Source organism: Scleropages formosus, chromosome 4, assembly GCF_900964775.1.
Source record: "Scleropages formosus chromosome 4, fSclFor1.1, whole genome shotgun sequence".
NCBI classification, from domain to species: domain Eukaryota; kingdom Metazoa; phylum Chordata; class Actinopteri; order Osteoglossiformes; family Osteoglossidae; genus Scleropages; species Scleropages formosus.
In genome coordinates, this window is record NC_041809.1 from 37807583 (window position 1) to 37828171 (window position 20589).

Below are 20589 nucleotides of genomic sequence, written 5' to 3' on the forward strand. Positions count from 1 at the left end.
GTGGGGCACAAGGCCGAGGAGGGAGGGGACACACCCAGGACGGGACACCAGTCTGTTGCAAGGCACCCCAAGCAGGACTGGAACCCCACACCCACCACACAGCGGGCACTGGTTGAACCTGCTGTGCTGCCATGCTTCCGCAACCATTCCAGTATAGACTCAATATCATACAGAACTAATATTAAGCATTAAAAGATTTTACTTCAAGATACATTTATTGGTAGACAATACAAAAAACATTTGCAAAAAATGCAGTTAATTGCAGAAAATTTATACAACATAGAAAATTGTCCTTTTGTCCCAGAAAACAAAGCACATCTGTAACAGTAAATAAAATCTGAAATAATTATACTTTTAGTAGTTTACTAAAAAGTTTGCAGGACTGGAATATTTCAGCTCACAAATCCACTCAGTCCAAAGTCTCACAGCCAACTGGAGTCCATTGGCTGCGAGTTAAAGTTCCAGTATAATATACAGCAAAATGCCACTATTTCCAGGTAGAAATAATCATAATACCCTCCAGTCACACCGGGTGCCTGCAGGTTGTTTCCCTGCACCGGGAGTCCTCTTTCTAAATGTCTCGCACTGCACAGTTCACTTGGCCAGTGGTGATTCTCCATGATTTCCTCATAAGGCTCAATGTGGCCTCATCAACTGAGTAAAAACAATCCTGAACAAGAGAGAACTGGAGACAACAGTTTTCCCAGAAAACAGGGAAAACTGGTAAAAAAAAAAAAAAAAAAAAAAAAAACCTTTCCAATGGTAACTGAATTTTCAGATTGTTTACTATCAACACTACATTTGTTTTAGAAACATCAACTTTTTACTTCATTTTGATTAAAAATGACTATCCTACCATGCTACATTAAACTGAAAATCCAAGCATTTAAACAGCTGTTTCTGCACTAAAATTAACCACAGAATATGTTGGTCAAGGAATGTGAATCACCACCACTGGCTTTAATGGTCACTGTCATACAAACCAATTTTCTGTGGCAGACATAAGCTATTAGGGCTTTATAAAAATTTAAGGGGAAAAAAAATTCAGTCCATCATCCTTATCAGCAGGTGTATAATCCTGCAATGAAGCCTTCAGAGCCTTTGAATTCAGCAGAAAGTACAGCTTTATGGAGAATTGCCATCTTGTAGTTTTGCACTTTATTTTGGCATAGAGAGAAGTGTGTATAGAAGAGTGTCAAGCCTTTACAATCAGCCTCCACACCGCTGCACGGCTGTCTCGCGTGTCCACACAGTTCAGTTGGAGTCATAGTGGCCTGCGACAGCGTCCCCTCATGTGTCACTAAAACCAAACCACTTTTTCCATAAACACTTCCTGGAAATAAAAGCTACTGTGTACTTTGGTCAATGGTGTTTGCAAAGGTCAAAAATAAGTCACACCATAAAGTAGCCAGAATTCATCAGTTCCTTATTACTTTGATGGGACCTCACCAAACCTGCATCAGTGACCCAAGTCCTTGCACACTTCAGGAAGAAACGCCAAACTAAATGTACAAGGTGAGAGGACCAAACAATAATAGTGGAGCAAACAGGATTGGCTCTACGTGTGAAAGCAGGCTTTCTGCCTTCTGCCCCTGCTAATCCATTCTGTAAGTCATTTTCTCTTTTCATCTAAGGTCTTAAACCAAAACCGTACCATTTGTTAAATAAAATGTGACAATTCAAACCAAATTTAGATTAGTCCACAATTTAGATATCCCGCGGATAGGACAATTTGGAAACGAGTAACATTTTAAATAATGTAGGACATGAAATACTTGATTTTAACTTTAAGAAAAATCTTCCCATCTTCTCAGTATGAAGGGGAATGAAGAAGAAAAAAAAAAAAGGCTCCTGCAAAATCTGAGTAACAGACACATCTTAAGTGCGAACTGAACCTCTCAGAACAGGTTCCACACCTGGGATGGCTTGTAAAAACAGTACAAGAAAAAAAAAAAAAACAGAAGAATTTACAACTAATTTCCTGATTTGATACAGCTGAGCTTCAGGAAGGCGGGGGGCACATTTTACAGAACGACCGCTGGTCAGTGGTGTCAGTGTGTGCATGTGAGAGAAAAAAAGAGAATACATCACTCTGCGTAGTCAAATCAGGTGGATAGTTTTAGGGAATGCTAGAGAAGACAGCAGAATTAAAATAAAGTTAACACTAAGATCAGCAGTGGCTTTTCACACATGCGGCTACAGACGCACTGCGTGGTCAGTCCTCCAACACAATAGGCTCATTGGTAACGGCTGGCATATGCCGAGGAGGCAGTGGCAGTTTTGCCTTGACTGGGAGGTAAGGCTTCCTGGCTGATCGTCTCATCTCCGCCTGGGTCAGAGCTTTCCTCAGCACCCTGAAACAAACACCGCCACTTGTCATCTACAGGCCACAGGCTACATGGCTCATCTCCAGAATATATAATGAAGTCAAGTGGCAACCAAATAGCTCTTTCCAAACATCTGAAACAAATCACTTCTACTTTGTACTTTTAGATCACACAACTTAACCTTCTTTGTCAGAATGATGACATATTTGACTTTCTGCAATTTTTTTTTTTTTTTTTTTTTTTTTTTTTACTGCGACCCATAATTTTGAAACTGGATACTAAGAACAAACCGCTAACCCTTAACCTATAAAAGGTAAGACTAGACAGCGCTGGACACACCTTGTGTCTTTCGTGGCCACAAAAACCAAAGGGTTGGGAGAGTCTCCGTGGCTGACCTTCGGTCTCTTGATCACCGACTGGTTGGCACTTCGCATTCCTGCCACGAGTGTCCTGCCACTGGTAGACAGCTGCAGCCCTCCAACCTGCAGCCAATGAAAAGGTGGCCAAGGCATGAGCACATGGCATAGGGAAAATAAACGGCTATGTTAGAGTATTTACCATTTGGTTTCCGCTAACTTTTCTAACATTTCTATAAATAGACGAAAAGAACACTAAACAAACCATAGCACTTACAGTGTCAAAGGGCCTCTTGCCCAGCAGGCTGGGGGCCCCACGGGGATGATTGACCTGGTTACGATTAATTGGTGTTGGGGTGCTCCTCTGAGCCTTCAGCTTCAGAGGGGCCTGGAGAGCTGAGAAGAGTCCAGAGCATTATGGTCATTCCTTGGTGAACGAATGTTTACCGAACCAGTAACATCCATGTATAGGAAAATATAAAAGTGTGTTTAAGTCACAAGTATAGCTTATACTGTACAGCTTGGTTGGGTAAGTGAAGAACTGGCTGAATGATTTGGTCACTAGAACTGATGTGGTGGTTAACAGAAATAACTCCACAGCTACGACAAATTGCAACTACTAGAAATTATTTTTATGCACTTTTTTGTTTACAAAGTTTCTTCGAAATGACAACCATCAAACATCTGATATGCCTCAACAGAAGCTTGTCACCATTGTACCGATACCTAGGTCCTTGACTACAGCAGCAAGGGACAGTCGCAAAGCAGTCTTGACCTTCAAAGGAACCTTCGGCACTTTAGGAAGCCTGATCATACCTAATTATGATTCAGAGAGTGAAAGCGTCAACATAAACAAGCATGCACTGTCACAATTAGCAACAGTAATAAAACATTACAAGCAGAAAATCATTAGGTACAAAAAGTATAAAAATCAGAAGTGACTGCAGAGGGAACAAAGATTCTTTATGGCTATATAATGCAACATGTTATAATTCTGAGTAGTTAAGGAATGCTTCAGCTAGCCTCTCTGCTGCCAAAACTAAAAGCCACTTACACTCAGCTTTCACAGCAATGGCATTAATGGGAGCATAGGGACGACGTGCTGCCCGTCGAGGCTGCAGGATGTCATGGCAGATGCGACGCGCGATCCGGGTAAGCTTGGTAGTCTGAAGAATAAAAGTCTGCCTGTTCTTGGCCAGGAGTTTTGCCCGCCCTGCAGTGTTTGCAAAGGGAGACATGTCCTGCACTTCCTGCCGTGTCAAGTGACCTCTGGATGCTGCATCCTGATTAGTTGGACAGAAGCATGAATAAGTACTGTTATAGAGCACTGTAATCATACAATTAAGTTACATGCCTATTTTTCAGAAGCAACTGGGCACATGGTTAAGCATACTGAGCTAGCCCGTGAAATCCCCTCTAGGTGCGTGGGAGTCTTGAGTCCTCCGTACTTCTTCCAGTAAATCCAGCACACAGAGCACAGCCTGCACTGCATGTTGGGAGGCCCCCAGGCGTACCACTGTGGGGAATGGAGAGCTGAAATACAGGGGCGAGCAATCAGACAAATGGCTTGGATGTTACACTGGTGAGATAGTGACAGTTTTAGGTATCCCTCTAGCATCACTTCCATATATCCTCATTTTCAATTTTTTTTTCTGTAGAACTGAATCAATTGATTGGAACCAAGGAATTCCAGTAATAAAAATGACTGTGTATTCAATCTTCAAATAACTATTATACATAACAGCTACAATCTGGCTATGTACTGTCTGACTTCCTATAGTCTGCGTAAGTCTTTTTTTTTTTTTTTTTTTTTTTAAAACTAGGTTTTACCTGATCCGATCTCGGAGAGCAGCATAGTAAGACAACTTTAATAGAAGGGCACACTCACTGTGACAGCTCTCACAGCTCAGGCCCTTCTGGAGACCGGCTGTCCCATTCATTCCAGTTTTGCTGCCAGCTGCCAAGATCTGGTTGGGGTTCGGCTTGGTGCTGGTGGAGAGAAAATCAAAATCGTTAATTGCAATATGACACGTCCTCTTACGGAATTGCTTTTAACCAGGCAGATCTTGGACAGCAAGATCCCAACAGCTTCATTCTGATAGAGTGCCATCATGTAAATATCAAAGGCTTCAATTCTGGTTTCCATTACAAAAAAATTAATTCAGGAATCTTTTTACAGAACAGATGTACTTACTAGGTAGGGATGTAAACCTGTTTCAGCTTGCTATCTGCTTCTGCTGCCTTCAGTCTCTTCTAAGAATTGCGAAGATCAAAAGTAAGTTTACACACTGACCAGAATTGTACATACTACACATCACAGACCGTACATATTCTTCCTACTGGATATTAAGACTTTCATAAACTGCCATGTGCAGCCAGTACAACTAAAGTGTTTGGAAGTAAGAATAACCTCACATACTTCATTTAATACACAATACTTCAAAAAAAAACACTGAAAGGGTTGATAAATGCTGCAGCGCAGTACCTGCTGGATGTAGCGGTCTGTGGTTTTCCACATGTAGTAGAACTGGACAAGGCTAGCTAAAGACTTCCAAGGCAGCTGTGTAGGAGAGAACAGTTTTGAAAAAAAATTTAAAAAACCCCACAACATTTCATGATTGTGATCTGCTGCCTCAAAGAGAAACTGCCAAAAACCCGTCTTGCAAAAATGGACAACACCTTCAACAAGCACAAGCTCCAGTCAAAGCTATTAATCACCACTGATGGCAGTTGATGCGTTCTTAGAATTCTTGTTTTTACACGATCCAGTGAGGCGACTTACAAAGTCCTGTCGGATATCACTGAAGTCCTTGCCGTACTTCTCCAGCGCATCCTCAAACAACATGGCCTCCGAGGCGCTCCATTCCTCCATCTCGTCACGGCAAAGCACAGGTCCGCCCTGAGGCACCAGTGATGACATGGCTCGCGCCAAGTCATAACCATTCTTCTGCAGTGTGTCCATGGCATGGAACTAATGGGGGGAGGGGGTTCCACAGTCACACAGTACAAATCACGACAGATTAAATGTCCCGTTATGACTTCCCCTGAGCATGACACCCATGCCAACTCCTCCCATTGTGTGCATGTTGCAAACCTTCTGCATTTCCCCACTACAGGCTTCAGTGTGTGAGGAAGGACACTTTGAGGAGTGCCATTTGCCTAATTTGCCTGATACTGCGCACATCCCTCTACGTATCTCTTTGGACAATAAGGTGGAAAGACCTCCTGTCATCTATCCATGCAATGGAACACAGTCCAGTTTGTGTTCCAGGGGCCAAAAAAATAAAATCATTTATGCATTTAGTTGGTAGTTATGTACTTACTACAGAAAATAAGACACTCTGACCGAATCCCTGGTCTAGGGCACCCCCATGTCTCACCAGTGTGATGTCCCTGGAGGCAGCGGCTGCACTCATGTGCAGGCTGGGCTGACGGATGGAACTGCTGCAGTCCAGTGCGCGGGCAAAGGTCCCTATGGCTCTGGTTAGTAAAAAACAGCAACACTGTCAGCACAGACACAGCACAGCAAATACACATTGTACATCTCCCACGGAGGCTCGCACTGTGCTGCTACAACAAACACCTTCAGAGCTCAATGTGTTGAGTTCATTTTCACTGCCAGTAACCTTAAATACTGCAGGCTGAGGAACTACTGCAGGAATCTCATGACTGTCTACTACACTGCATTCTCATACGGCACAAGCACTAATATGCAAATCAAATCGACACCTTGATAAGTTGTTTAATGAAGTTGTACACATTAATAGCAGTAAATGGGATTAAAAATACAATTCTGTGGAGAAGGTACTGCAAATGCTAAGGAGGTTCAGAATGCAGGGGTGAGTATTAATTACATTATCCTTGGACCATTTAAAAGCTCTTTTGAGGGTTCATGGAATGAAGCCAGCATTTTACACAAATCTATTTAGGGTAAAGATGCCCTTTAGCAGACACACCACTCACCGTGCCACCACCAGGAACTGGTCAATCTGTGAGTCCTTCAGCTGGTTGTCTGGGTCCCACACCTTGGTCTCTAGCTTGTCCAGGACACGTCCATCCGACTCACCTGTCAACAATGGCAAAACAAGCCCAAACAGACTCTTAAGTACTCAGTTACAATAATGTCCAAAAATGAGCCCTTTTCAGCAAGAAACCAAGCGCAGGCCATTTCCTGCATGATTATTTTAAAAACATCACCCCTGCAACCTCACATCTGCTAAGCCACATATTCAAATATACCAGTTCCAAAACCTGGAACTAATACGATATTATATAAGCTAAGTGCAACACAATTTCAACACGCCGAATTAAAATAGATCTGTATTCTGTCCCAATTCCTGTAAATACAAAATGCACAGATTTAAAAGCATAATTACAGTAAGAGTATTTTTAATCAGACAAGTTTATGAAAGTTTTCTACTTAGAAAAGTGTTGCACCCTATACAATATTCGTAAACATACATAAGGATCAGAAGTCTAACTTGGTAGGAACCACTCACTTTTACCTGTAAATCATTTTACCTCTAAAAGCTTAACAGACATTCGTCAATTTATTCAAGGGTTATGCTCTGTGAAAACCTTGCACACAGCCACAATAAATTAAAAATATTGTTAGACTCAACAGGTAGACATAGGTTTCAGTCACTCCACTTGAAACATCTTAAAAATTAAGAACTCAATTTAAAAAAGAACTGAAAAATGTTTCTTCCAAAATGTGTTATATAACTACCTTAGTATGTCAACAAGATCACTGGGAGGAGAAAAAACAACCCTGAGCAAAGATTTTGCTATAACACAGTTCAGGATGTTTACACAGTCATTCTACATTAAAAAGAACACCAAGTTAAATAGAGACTATGGCATTAATATGTAAACCAGCATGGGTCGCCTCTGCCACTGTGAAACCTCTGTGGTCCGCAGGCTGCACCTTAGAACCAGACTGTCACACTTACCTTCTGCTAACCTCTCCGGAATTTCTGCCTGGTACTTTGAGCCAACCCTGATCTCTCCCTGATCTGCCAGCAAGGTCTTCTGCACAGGGTCGAACACCAGCGAGTAGTAGAAACAGTCCTGAAACAGTGATGTTACCACAGTAACGACACATTTCATCAAAAGGACATTGATCTACATCCAGAATTTTAAATTATTATGGCTACAAACTAAGATATTTTTATCTTTGACATTAGATCTTATTACAACCTTCTTTAAAGGGCTGAACAGTGGCCCTCCAGAATCAGACAGCCCTAGATTACCTCTTCTACCTGTTCTGCGTTTCCCTCTGTACTGCATTATACATTTTGCGAGGAATTAGAACAGATACACTGCTGCATCCTCTTACCTCTTTCTCCAGATACCCTGACAGCAAATCTGTTTCATTCAGGAGGGTAACATTACATTTTCCACTAGAAAAACAAAGCAGAAAATAAGATGAGGAGGAGGCAGGACAGAATTACCAAACAAAGTTTTGTTTTTTTTTTTTTTTTTGCGCAAAAGCCCCTGCTGACAAAATCTGACGCCAAAGGCTACAGAGAGAGCGTTCCCTTACTGAACCTCAATGCCCCTCAGAGTGTGTTCTGTTACTAATTCAGGAACTACAGCTCATTACCCTACCGTATGTGTGTCGCAGGCAGGGACTCAAACTGGCGGGACAGGAAAAGTTCCCTGTGCTTCAGCTGATGCTTCTGGGCTTCTGAAAAAAGGGGTTGCTTGGAATCCTCTTCGAATTCTCCTGACACACAGACAAGCACAGCCGTATTTACATTTAAAAAGAGAATTAAGATACGATCCAAATAATGAGTTTATTACTTTGGGCTATGGAGACTATTTGTAAAAATAAACATACACAGAATTTACATTAGAGAACAAAACGCACACAAATACAGACGAATATTCTCACACAAGGTCTGAATTGGTGCCCTTGCACTCAGCCAAAGGAAACCCCAGTGGGCATTGACAGGACATCAAACCACACCCCTGGCAGCCACAGCAGGAAACCCCTGTACACTAATCCTGAAGAACTGATTCTCTCTCATTCCACTCTCCACCACAACCCCCCACCCACAGATTAAGACATATATACAAATTATGCAGGCAGTGGCATAAAGGAATGCGCGTACGTAGAGACACACAAAACAGATACGGCACTTAATGGGTTAACCCCTTGTTTGCCCCAGACATTCAATACAGATCAAGGGCCTTTTGTTCCGCTCAGCGTTACACGGTGTGGCGCACGGTTAGAGGCAGGAGACAGCACAGCTAGAGCAGTGGGTTGACAGAGCAGGGAGGGAAGCTGGCAACGGAGCGTGGAACCTCGGGGAACCGGGAACAAAGCCGAACATGCTGTGCGCCAGGACAGAGCCCACACAGTAACTTGTATCGAAAGACATGGGGATTCACACAATTAAAAATTAAAAAAAAAAAAAAAAAAAAACCACCAACACCGCACCATCACTGACCGAGCCCATGTGAAATGGTAAAATAATCAGCTACACTGGAATTTCTTGGCCAAAATACACCTACATATTTTCTATTAAATCCCTCCAAGTGTGGGGCAAGTCTCACGCAAGGTGTCTCTACTGCATACCAACAGAAATCGGGGAAAGCGACGGGGAAATCTGGTACAAGGTGAAAGCCGAGAACGGCCGCACTCACTTGCATTGTTCTCAGCTAGTGCGTTGAGAGCACTGGAGAGGTCTCTTCTTCTGAACAGGCACACAACTTTGGCTTCCACGTTGCCATTTGCTGTCTGGAATAAAATGCCATTAAAGAAAAGCCCATCACCAGAAAAACCAGCAAATCAATAGAGCACTCCTACGATAAATGTCTCTTAACTACTGCTAATGTCTGCGACTCTTGTACAAAAGCTTAGCTGAGCCATAGACACCTTCCAATATCCATACTGGTCCAAGATGACAAAACAATCACAAAACCTACCCAGACGAATGTATCAAAGTTATTTACAGTTTGTTACATGTATATAACCTTAGAATGAAGGATGACTCAGCCCACTGCACATCGAAGAGTTGCTCATACTCACCTTGTTGAGTTCCTCTATTCTGCGGATAAGGTAAGGGTTGCTTGAAGAGTTTTCGAAGAAGACGTAATCTTGGAGAGACAAAGAGGTGGGAAAAACACAGAAAAATTAGTGCACTCTAGCTTTATCCCATTAACTTTAGCATTATCACCAAATATTTATTTCCTGCTTTCTACTGTATTATAGCAGGTGAAATGAACAGCCATGACCCCTGAAGGATGAACTGGGTCAAAGCACATCAATGCCATCCAATTCCACTAAAAACAAGTTTTCAATGATATTGGCCATGATAACAGAAAATCCCAGCATTAGTTGTGTCAACAGTTTGTGTCCGTGTGTGTGTGTGTGTGTGTGTGTGTGTGTGTGTGTAGGGGGGCTTTAACTGTACTTTTCATGTCATGATTTTGCAGAATCATCACATGATGAAGTTCAGTTTTCCTGCAAACCCAGCACAGCTGTATATGTAACTGGTTGATGCACAAAAAGAAAAAACACCTCAATTCACCACCATGCATGTCACAAACTGCACGTAAAAGACACTGAAAAAAAAAAATTACTTAGTTGATGTCCAAACTGATCCCTTCAGTTCTGCTGCGGCTCTAAATTATTCATATTACACTCATTACGTTCAATTCCACACCCGCGTGTTTTGTTAAGCCGGTCTCTGGAATTTAGTAGTATAAATAATTATCATTCAAAGAAGATGTATGTTACTATGTAGCAAAAGAGACAAATCATTCAAGAAGTTTCGCTGAGCGACCGAAGCGCCGAGCCGAGTGTCCTGCTCTGACTGTTGTCGCCCGCTCCCGGTACCGGGTACCGACCGAGTACCGAGTACTACCGGCTGCTACCTGGTCCGCCGGGTACCGAGTACACGGTTACAGCCTCCGCTCCGCTCCGCTCCCCTCCACGGCTACACCGCCGGCGGCGGCGTCACGGCGGCCCGTCAGCCAGAGCTTCCTAGTAGTAAACAACTAGTCCCTCAGTGGCTGGAGCTCAGACAGCAGCAGACAGAAAAGACAGAGAGAACTAGCGCTTCTGAGGCGATCGGATCGCACACAGCGGGGCCACCGACGACGACGGTCCGACCGAGCGGCCAACTAGTTGCTGCTTCCACAGGCGTCAGAGACTAGAAATTTTAGACTGGAAGAAGAGAAGAAACAGCTACTCCTCCTCGCACGAGGCGGCTGCCCACTCCACTGAGACACATTGTTTTACCTCACGACGTCGGAGTATCATCATCATGCAGCCATGCCATGGCGAAAAACGAGAGTGCCTGCAGAAAAACTGCTCGCATATAAAGCCGTTTTCTACGAGAAATTAAGACTCACCCCCGACTCTGTACATGTTGGCCGCCATTCTTCCTTTATTAAGACACTACGCGACCCCCGAGCAAAAAAAAAAAAAAAAAGCCCGGAGCCAATTCTCAAGAGCGCTGCCTGCGACGTCTTTCGTCCTCGCGCGCCGCCACGCCGCCGAACAAAGGCTCGCGACGCCACAGCACGCGCAGTCCGCGGCGGGTGTAAAAACAAAAAGTTGGGAGTTTCCGCTACGACGCGGCCCGCCGCGAGCTTCGAAAAGCGGCCGCCGTGTTGTTGTTCCGCTCGGGCTGCGCGCTCCCTGTGCCGCCTCTCCCGCACGCGACAGACGAGCGCAGCCCTCGCGAGCGCGCGAGCCAGCCAGCCCGTCTGCGCTCTTCCTCCCGTCCTCCGCGCTCAGCTTCATCTTCCTCTTCTTCACCTCTGCTGGGCTCGCACGCGCCCAAGCACCCCCCTCCTCCTTCTTCTTCTCCTCCCCCCTTCCCTCCTCCTTTTGCCGCCGGCCGACACACGCAGTCACAAACACACTCGCACAGTCGCTTACACACGAGCTGACGTCATCTTCGGCGACGCATACGTCACTCGGGAATCTCCGGCGTTGTCCGCGGACGGAGCGCGTTCGCCGAAGGGCCGCGTCGAAAGCGTCGTGTGATGTTCTGCTGTGGGGGGGGGACGTAAAGAGCGAGAGAGCGACGCACAGTTAGGCGCGCGATCTTTGTCCGGCTTACGAGTCCCGTGTAAGAAATCTGTGTGCACGATTGCGGTGCTGCGTGTTGTGTTATTACAGTACGTACTGCATAAATACCGCTTCTCATCAGTGGAAAAGCTTTTTGGGAGGACTATTTCTTATTTATCTGGTTATACGAAATTTGATTTTAAGTTTTCATTGAAAATTAAAGATATATTTCTTTATTTTTCTGGCAGTGACCATGCTATTGATCATCTTGTTGTTAATTTTTTCGTGTTGCATTGTAAATTTTTTTATTCACAAAAACAAATTTCTCAAGACTCGTTTGCCTTTGTCTTTCTTGCTGAGATTTCCCTTTTTGTAAACTCTCTTAAGACAAACTGATTGATAACAAATAAGAATAAACAAGTTTATTAAGAATTATGACCACATTTTTCGTATTGAATGAGATGCTACTGTTATTTTTTCTCCTTCCTTTTCCTTTTATTGTGTGTTTTTGTGTTTCAATGCAGTGCTGTTCCTTTTCTGCAATAAAAAAAAAATCATCAGTGGAAAAGACTGGAGGCGGTGGGTTTGCAGTCGTCGCCTCTTCCGCTTGCGTTTTAAAGTACGTAAACCCCCCCCCCCCTTTTTTTTTTTTTTTTTTTTTATTTTTTAACCGGCCTCTTTACTGCGCTTCAGTTGTGAAGGTAAAGCTCCCTGGCTGATCTTGCAACACTGACTATTCTTTCTCCTTTCATTATTTAAATTAGTCAGTGCTGCCCTGTGCTCATGTCACTGAATTACAGTCATTCAGTCCACGCTCCTTGGACCATATGGCCACTTAAACTGGCTTCTTTCTAAATGCCACAATTTTGGTATTTTTCTTTACCACTTAGAGTATATTGAGTTGACTCAAAGAGGTTGTAAATGCAGTTCTTGCTAAGATTTACTGCTATAACTGATGGGTAAAGAAGCTGATGGAGGCTCCAAGGAGAAGAAAGGCGCTCAGGGTGCGCAGTCTGGGCAGGTTATTATGGACACATATGGTGGACTGAAGGCATTTCTAACCCAGTGAGTGTTACGGGAGCTCAGCTTGCAAAGCTGGTTAAGTCAGAAAGTGAACTCAGCGTTGAGCTCATGGAGCTTTGATGGTCTTTTTTGGCTGTGGACACAGAATTATTATTATTATTATTATTATTGTTATTCAAAGGAATGAAAAGCTTGAAACGTGCTTTGGCAAAGGCTGAACGCAGCATTTCTGTGGTGAAGGACACAGCTAGATTACAACCTGAATTACAAGATGCCCTGAAGCAGGAAGTTAAGATTAACCAAGAAGATGCTGACAAGCTATAAATCAAGAACAGGCACAATAATATGGAAATTGCGGGTTTGCCTGAGAGTGCTAGAGGGAATGTGCTGCTCAAACCAAGGCTTGTCAAAGCCAACATTCAGAAAACACTTCCTTGGGACAAAACTCTGTGAGGTAAAAGCACTTAGAGCAAGAAAATAAACCGTCACTATCCCAGGCCAATTGGAACCAGTCAACCAACGTGGAAGCAAAGGCTGTTGTTCCTTATTAACTAAAGTTAATATAAATTTAGGAGGAAGCCTGGCTATCTTCTGTCCTGAACTCACATCAGAATGAGAGCTCTTACGGCTGTGTGGACACCAGCAGGTCATGTTTCATATGACACCCTGATGATTAATAACACTTTTACAGTTTTATCAGTCTTTCTATGCCTCTCATGGGCAAGATTTGATTGAAATACAATCATCTGCATTTACATGTATTCATTGAGCAGACAAAGTGACATACACCTCTGAGTACAATACAAAAAAGTACATGTCACCAACAGGAGGAGATCAGAAGGGGTTCTTGAGTAGTTAGTTTGTCACATTCCACAGTATAAAGCAGTGAACATTACACAAGTAGCTGCATATAGGCTTTTTTTATTTATTAAATGGATAGCACAGTACACATATTGAGCACATTAGGAGATCAGGAGAAGTGATTCCAAAAAGGTGAGTTTTCAAACTCTCAGTGCAGAGACAGATTCAGCAGTTCTGAGTGAGAGGGGGAGGTTATTCCTCCACACTGGAGCCAGAACTGAAAACCTGTGTGCTTTTGATTTTGGACCTCTTGTGCGTGGGACCACCAAGCAGTCTGGTTGGGACATAGCCAGTGATCAGGTCTCGTAGATTTTGCGGCATAGATCTGTTGATGGTTTATAGGGTGTTACCAGAGTGTTCAGTTTGATGTGGGCAGCTACAGGAAGCCAGGAGGGAGAGAAGAGGAGGATGGATACATGGGAGCACTTTGGTAGGGCACGCACTTCGGAGCATACATCTTGAAACGCCCCATTTACTCCTGAGGATTTCTAGGACATTATCAGGTCGTTGCCATCGGGAAAAGCCGCAGGGAATGAAGAATGCAATAAGACATTTGGCCGCAGAAATGCCCTGTACTACTGGCGCAATGAAGGTGCTTAAAGAGGGTCATATACCAGACTCCTGCAACTTGGTCTGGGGCTTTACTCAAATTTTAATGGAGTAATTTTCATTTTAAATGTAGACTTTAAAATTGGTATAAAAATTTGGTCTGTAGGATGGAGTAGGTTTGGTTCTAATAACATACAACATGCTTTAAATGTTATACGTTTCATTGCTAGAAAGCAGGAGTCTGCCTCGCTCATTTCTCTTGATGCAGAACAGGCATTTTAAAGAGTAGAATGGAGTTTCTTATGTGCTGCTATGGAAAAGTTTAAGCTGGGTGATAATTTTACGAGCCTAATTAAACTTTTATACGGCACTCTTGACAAGACAGACTGAACTCTGGGAATGGATGTCAAACTGCTTTTGAACGAATCACATTTAGTTGGAGATCAAACGGCGGTGTGCACATCTGTCATCACTGAGGAGCGAAAAAGTGTATTCACAAAATCCACATTACTGTACTGGATCCTCTGTAGGCACTTTCTGGGGACATGTGAGCAGTCTTTCAAAATGCAAGGCCATTTGAGGCCCTTCGACACGTTTATTTTGGAAATGTAACGGGACACAAGGTTACTGTAGAAATGATCATTCAATTACTCAGACAAAAAGATTTTTCTCCCTCTATATTCCCGTTTGCCCAAAACACTAATTCTGTTTTTGATTAAGTTACAGAACATACGTTGATAACTTTTGCACATTTGGCGACAAAATATACTTTATTACTATGGTCCACACCAGAAGGTCCCTCTAGAAATTTGTGGTTGACTCATTGTATTATGTATTTGTATGCATTTACATTTCATTGGTGTACTGTTTGTCTGTTATGACCCAGCTATTTTTATTAAAAAAAAAAAAAAAAAAAAAAAAAGGTACAGGGGGGGGGAAAAAAAAAAAAAAATCAATTGTAAATGCCAATGTACTCTTTTCTTTTAAATTGGTCAAAGGGTGGGAAGTTCATGCATCATGTATCCACAACACACACACACACACACACATTTCCCGAACCGCTTGTGCCATACGGGGTCGCAGGGAACCGGAGCCTACCCGGCAACACAGGGCGTAAGGCCGGAGGGGGAGGGGACACACCCGGGACGGGACGCCAGTCCGTCGCAAGGCACCCCAAGCGGGACTCGAACCCCAGACCCACCGGAGAGCAGGACCCGGTCCAACCCGCTGCGCCACCGCACCCCCCTTGTACCCACAACGTTAAACTGATATATTGAATTTTTACCTTTGATGCTACAGTGTTTCTTGAAAGTATGTGAACTCCTGGTGTCCCTTTGTTTTACCACAAAATGGTTATTTATCATGTGTAGCAAAACTACAGAGGTAGCTCAGGTGCAAAAATAAGCAAAGCCCAAGTTGCATTGTTTAAACCAAGCAAGTAAATAGAATCAGGTGTGTAAATCAGTCATTTATCCATTTTATGTTTAAGGTTTAAAGTTCGGAGAAGTTTTTATTAATATTTTATACAATAATGACCATCGCTATAGGCTTCACATACTTTCATGCAGCACTGTATGTGAATATAATGAAACTCAAATTATTCTGACTCACTTTTCATCTTTTATTGAAATTAAGTCAAGAGTTACAGTTCATACAGGCTAACAGAATATAAAATGTCAGTATCTGTCAAGTCAACTAACAATATTCATTTGGTCTAAAATATCTTCAAATAGTAAGATTGTTAGTTTTAATATTAACATGGTCCATGTTGCCTTCTGAACTGGAATTAATAAAGTGACTAAGTTGAGTGAGAACAGCCCATTCTGAGAGATGCATAACAGATAAAGGCCGAGGCACTTAAATGACAAGACGACACCTGCACTTTCGAATGCAAAACGGTACTATAGTGTCCCCCTTTAGAAGTAAAGAATAAGATGATTCAGTGATAATAACAAAACCCTGCGTATGATTAGAGGCACTAATACAGTAAAAACAGTATGAATGCTAGATTACATCACTGTCGCTAAAGTCTATATTTAGAAAATGCAAGGAGTGCAAAGGTAAATGTACTCGTTGTCCTTTAACATTTCATGCTCAACTCTACAGAGGAAAATGAGCACTCCCGACAATCCATTTCACCACCGCTGACCACTCATGTGAAGGAGCAGCTGTCGGCACGAAACATCACGTTTTGCAGGCACCTTCGCGAATGCGACTGCATGTGTCCCGAGCGCCGTTCCAGACAAGTACTCGTTCTTTACACCACAGATGAGTTTTCAGAAGCAGGCAGAGCCAGAACTATCAAACAAGAGGACCTTGATACGTTTCAAAAAGTAAGTCTCCACAGAGTGGTGGTGATCTGTCTCAGTGAACCTTAAGGGTTTCAAGTCCTGCCCCACCCGCCCTCCACCGTTTCTCCTCCTTTGTTCATCAGGATGTGCTGCGAAGGTACCAGTGCCCACTGTCCTGAACCCCAGACTTCCACACTTATGCTCATTTTACAGTCCCAAGAACATTTCTTTACAGAATTTCCTTTCGCTGTTCAACACCTTCTTCCGGTGTGAACCCACCTTACCAAAATCTTGTCAGCACCCCTTCAGCAGCCTGCCCTCCTGCCTGCGCGCTCTCATACTCGCACACCAGAGCCACTCACATGGGCAACACGGGCAAGGACAGACACACTTCTGCTCTCTCTTCAGTCTCCACCGTCCCTTCTCCCACTTATGGCCCAGGTTCAAGGGAGCTTATTGAAGTGGAGGAGTCAGAGGTACTGCGGTCCAGAGTGTACCGCTGTCCTCCTCGGGTTACCCTCCACTGCAGGATGCAAGTGTCCTTTCCACCCATGGAGATGAGGTGGCTGTCGTTGTGAGTAAAGCAGACGTTGGTCACATGACTGCCATGTCCCTCATACTTGTGGCTGGGGGCCTGGGAGTTAAAAACATGGTAAACAGGATTATGTGTTTCTTTGACTATAATAAACTGAACTGTAATCCTGCACAAAAGTACATTTCCAATAAGTAAAAGCTCTGAAATGGGACCATTATTACTGCATACAAGCTGCATGATATAAATCAGAAACAGAGGAGAAGATAAACTATCAAAGTGCACAAACATCCCCGTTTGAAACACTCAGCTCAAAACAGATCATATTAACAGCACGCATGTTCATTTCTAAATGAAACTCAGCATCCTACTGTTGTACTGCACTTTTACCACTTTTAGCACAGCAAAACACAGACCTTGGGTTTGGGACAGGGGTACTGGAAAAGGTGCACTTTACAGAAGTCATCAGCCACTGCCACCACCTTCTCGCTGTGCGAGCGACACAGGGCGTTGATGTCTGTGCCATCTGATCCTTCCAGCCACACTCCTGAGAAGAAACACGTCCCCGTTACTCATCGTGTTTGTAATGTCACCACACAAAGTCACATACCGAGGACTTACTGCAGTCTCCCCATCAACAAAGCATGACGCAGTTCACCTAGTCATTTATACAAAGTTAGTTACATTTTCACAGTCACTGTAAATATCAAGAGAAGTCCACATTTATATGCTTAAGTAAAAGAAAAAACAACAGTAAACTTTCGAATGTACTGTGTGTTTAATATCTGAAAGCTGTTAGAAAGTTCGGCACCGCGGTACGAGGCGATGCTCCTTTTTGAGCACAGCGTCCAGAACAACTTTGTGCCAGTTCCTTGTTAATGAGGCCAGTTGCTCCTAATTGAAGAATTAAGGTACTGTGTGCAAGACAGGCGGTAAGAGGCAGGTGGGAGAACACACTGAAGAAAGAGTCGTCTTGAGTGCGGCGCTCAGTTTCGCCCATTTTTACAGCTATTTAGAGCTTTACTCTGTGTTACAGATTCTGATTTGACTTTACATCTTTTGTTAGCTCAGTTTAATAAAGGCAGTTGGTGGCTGAACAGTTGCTGTTTAGCGTCTCAATCCTGTTGATGTGGTCGTCTTCTCCCTCTGACTACACGTCGTTTTCATTGTAAACATTTTCAGTTCCAGAGGAGTCGTCATAATGCCGAAATAATTAACAAGAGCGGAAGCACGTGTTGTGTCTAACAGGAAGAGGGCACATTTCAGTCTGTTTGTCCCTGGCGCTCACTCACCCATGACGTGGAAGCCCAAGACGCATGTATAGGAAGCCCACTCACGGTCTTTGCTCTCAAAGCGGTTCCTCAGCAGCTTGCAGCCTCCTGCCACATCCCCTGGGTCACAAACACACGTCAAAGTGGACCGGGAACCGACTTTGCAGAGTAACACTCCTGCTTGGAGACCATTCCTCATGTGCAAATTACATTATAAATCTCACTAAAGATAAAATACATTTAAATTTCAATGAAAAAATTTATTAATGTGTTCTCCACTGGGGTATTTGAAATCCCCCACACACAAACACTTACAGTAGAGAATCTCATAGTCTCCTGAGTTGGACATGATGTATTTGCCATCTTTAGACCAGTCAAGGTGAGTGATGAAGCTGGAGTGACCCTAAAGAAACAGGAGTAAAGGAACGAAACCTTACGACAACATTCTACCAACACAGTGACACTCATAGCTTAAATAATTTTCTCACCGTGCATTTTCCAAAGCGAGTGTAGCGGCGACCACCCTCTGTCACCGTGTAGATGTAGATGAAGTTATCGTGGGACCCCACAGCCAAGAAGCTTCCATCTGAGACAGAGATCACAGGAAGACATCAATCCAGGAAGTTCTCAAAGTGGACTTTTCTCTTTTGTTTAACTGTGCGGCGTTTTTTAGTGTCTCCCGGTTCTATGTGAACAATAAAGAGTGCGAGGACCTCGACTCACCGGGAGAGTATCTCATGACGGACAGCTGCTCATTCCCATCGGTGCTGTCAGACACCAGCTCTTGTGTCTGCAGATCCAGGACCACCCACCTGTCACGGAGCACAGTCACGAAGCACAACATCAAGTTAATCTCTCGTTTTGTTGGCGAGGAATGAGCTCCCTGTGTGTTCACACTGTATCGAAAGCGCTAATTCTTTATTTTTCTGGGCACTTGGGAGTTTGACTTTTCATACAATTAAATTTGGTCATCAACAATAAGTGACCCACTCAATCTCTGGGCTTGACAGTTAAGGCAGCAAGGGCTGATAACATATCAGAAAGAAGAAGAGGAGGGTTTAAAAGAAGGAAGGCCATTCATATGGGACACTGATTAAAAGAAGGAACCGAAAGTGCAGCCATTACTTCGTGTAACAACGTGTTGTCAGGAGATGTTGAGAATCACACTAAAGGTTTTTTGAACACAAGTGGCTCCAACCTGATACTCTGTGTCCAGAGGGACTAACCTGCCTGTGTTGAGTCCCACAGAGACCACTCCTCCATTGGGGCAGAAGTCGGCACACAGCCCGGACTCCTGCAGGACACGAGGGGAGGGCAGGACAGCGGTTGAGTCGGGTGCTTGCTACACATTTACCTCACAATACCGCAAAAAGAACATGGTATGAGAGGAGAGTTAATAGGCTCTGACCTCCAGCGTTGTGCACCAGTCAAGCCTATGCTCTTCTGCATTCCAGAGGCACACCTGGCGGTCGTGTCCACAGGTGAGGAAGACATTCTGAGAGGGGTGGGTGGCCAGGCCCCACAGCTCGTCCACATGACCCTGCCAACACAGGAAAATTCCTTGAGGCTAAACGCAGCAGAGACTGCCAATATGTCCACCTGTCAATCATTTCAAGTCATTTGAAAACCTTGCACACAATAAATATCCCATCAGAATCAGCTTTATTGGCCAAGTATACCTGAGCATACAAGGAATTTGCTTCTGGTTTAGAGCAAACCTACAGTGCACATTCACACATACAGACTACATAAGCACATACTGAACTAGACACAGACTAATACAAACATGATTACCGATAATGCAGCAGACAAGAACATAGTATAATGCAGACAGAACAATAATACAACTAAATGGCCAAGCATAGAAAAAAAAAAAGGACGCGTTGACCTGTATCATAAAGTGACATTATAGTGCAGTGATTGTCAGTTATTTGGAGAACATATTGCACATGGATATGATATTGCACAAGGATATAAGGAAACTAAGTTGTTTTTCTCAAGCTCCTGATTGCAAGGGATTTTGCAACAGCAGTGGCAGAATTTGCTTAATGTTCATATGCACAAAAGTTTTGTTTGCTGCTATAACTGAGATGGCGTCATACCTGCACAATGGCCACAAAGCCATCTGACAGCGTACCCCTCAGTATAGCATTCCGGGTTGTGCCAACCAACAGTTCCTCTCCATCCACATCTGCGATGGTGCGCACTGCCCCAAACTTTTCTGGAATCTGTCACATAATAGGTCTCTGAGTCAGGTATAACAACATCACTTTCAAAGCTCTGGCCCCCAAGCAAGTTTAAATGAAGACAATGTGTTTTTCAGAAGGGGTGGGGGGTGTAAGAAAACATGA

At 43.6% G+C, this 20589-nt stretch overlaps 2 protein-coding genes across 6 annotated transcripts in view; both read right to left on the reverse strand.

Moving 5' to 3' along the window:
- Positions 1 to 78: 78 nt before the first annotated feature.
- LOC108934461 (metastasis-associated protein MTA2-like) lies at positions 79 to 11500 on the reverse strand. Of its 2 annotated transcripts, none has more exons than XM_018752324.2 (18): positions 11048 to 11500; positions 9720 to 9787; positions 9335 to 9428; positions 8294 to 8411; positions 8022 to 8085; positions 7636 to 7753; positions 6647 to 6749; positions 6064 to 6163; positions 5466 to 5654; positions 5169 to 5243; positions 4878 to 4936; positions 4572 to 4672; positions 4077 to 4216; positions 3738 to 3966; positions 3410 to 3499; positions 2961 to 3079; positions 2723 to 2809; positions 79 to 2354 (listed from the first exon to the last, which is right to left on the reverse strand). In XM_018752324.2, exons 1-18 carry the CDS (start codon positions 11073 to 11075, stop codon positions 2238 to 2240), a joined length of 1899 nt encoding a protein of 632 aa, XP_018607840.1. In that variant the 5' UTR covers positions 11076 to 11500; the 3' UTR covers positions 79 to 2237. The 2 variants fall into 2 exon arrangements, with proteins under 2 accessions (XP_018607840.1, XP_018607839.1); XM_018752323.2 differs by having other exon boundaries at positions 2667 to 2809.
- Positions 11501 to 15813: 4313 nt separating this feature from the next.
- The window catches only part of LOC108934299 (echinoderm microtubule-associated protein-like 3), a 28840-nt gene continuing 24064 nt past the window's right edge, over positions 15814 to 20589 (reverse strand). For 3 of the 4 annotated variants that reach the window (XM_018751891.2, XM_018751892.2, XM_018751894.2), the window contains 9 exons: positions 20341 to 20466; positions 19647 to 19778; positions 19465 to 19532; positions 18962 to 19050; positions 18727 to 18824; positions 18554 to 18641; positions 18260 to 18358; positions 17384 to 17514; positions 15815 to 17069 (listed from right to left, as the gene is read on the reverse strand). In XM_018751891.2, coding sequence (XP_018607407.1) covers positions 16866 to 17069; positions 17384 to 17514; positions 18260 to 18358; positions 18554 to 18641; positions 18727 to 18824; positions 18962 to 19050; positions 19465 to 19532; positions 19647 to 19778; positions 20341 to 20466 — 1035 coding nt within the window. In that variant the 3' untranslated portion in view covers positions 15815 to 16865. Of the gene's footprint in view, positions 17070 to 17383; positions 17515 to 18259; positions 18359 to 18553; positions 18642 to 18726; positions 18825 to 18961; positions 19051 to 19464; positions 19533 to 19646; positions 19779 to 20340; positions 20467 to 20589 lie in introns of all 4 variants that reach the window. The other variant, XM_018751890.2, reaches the window with a different exon arrangement.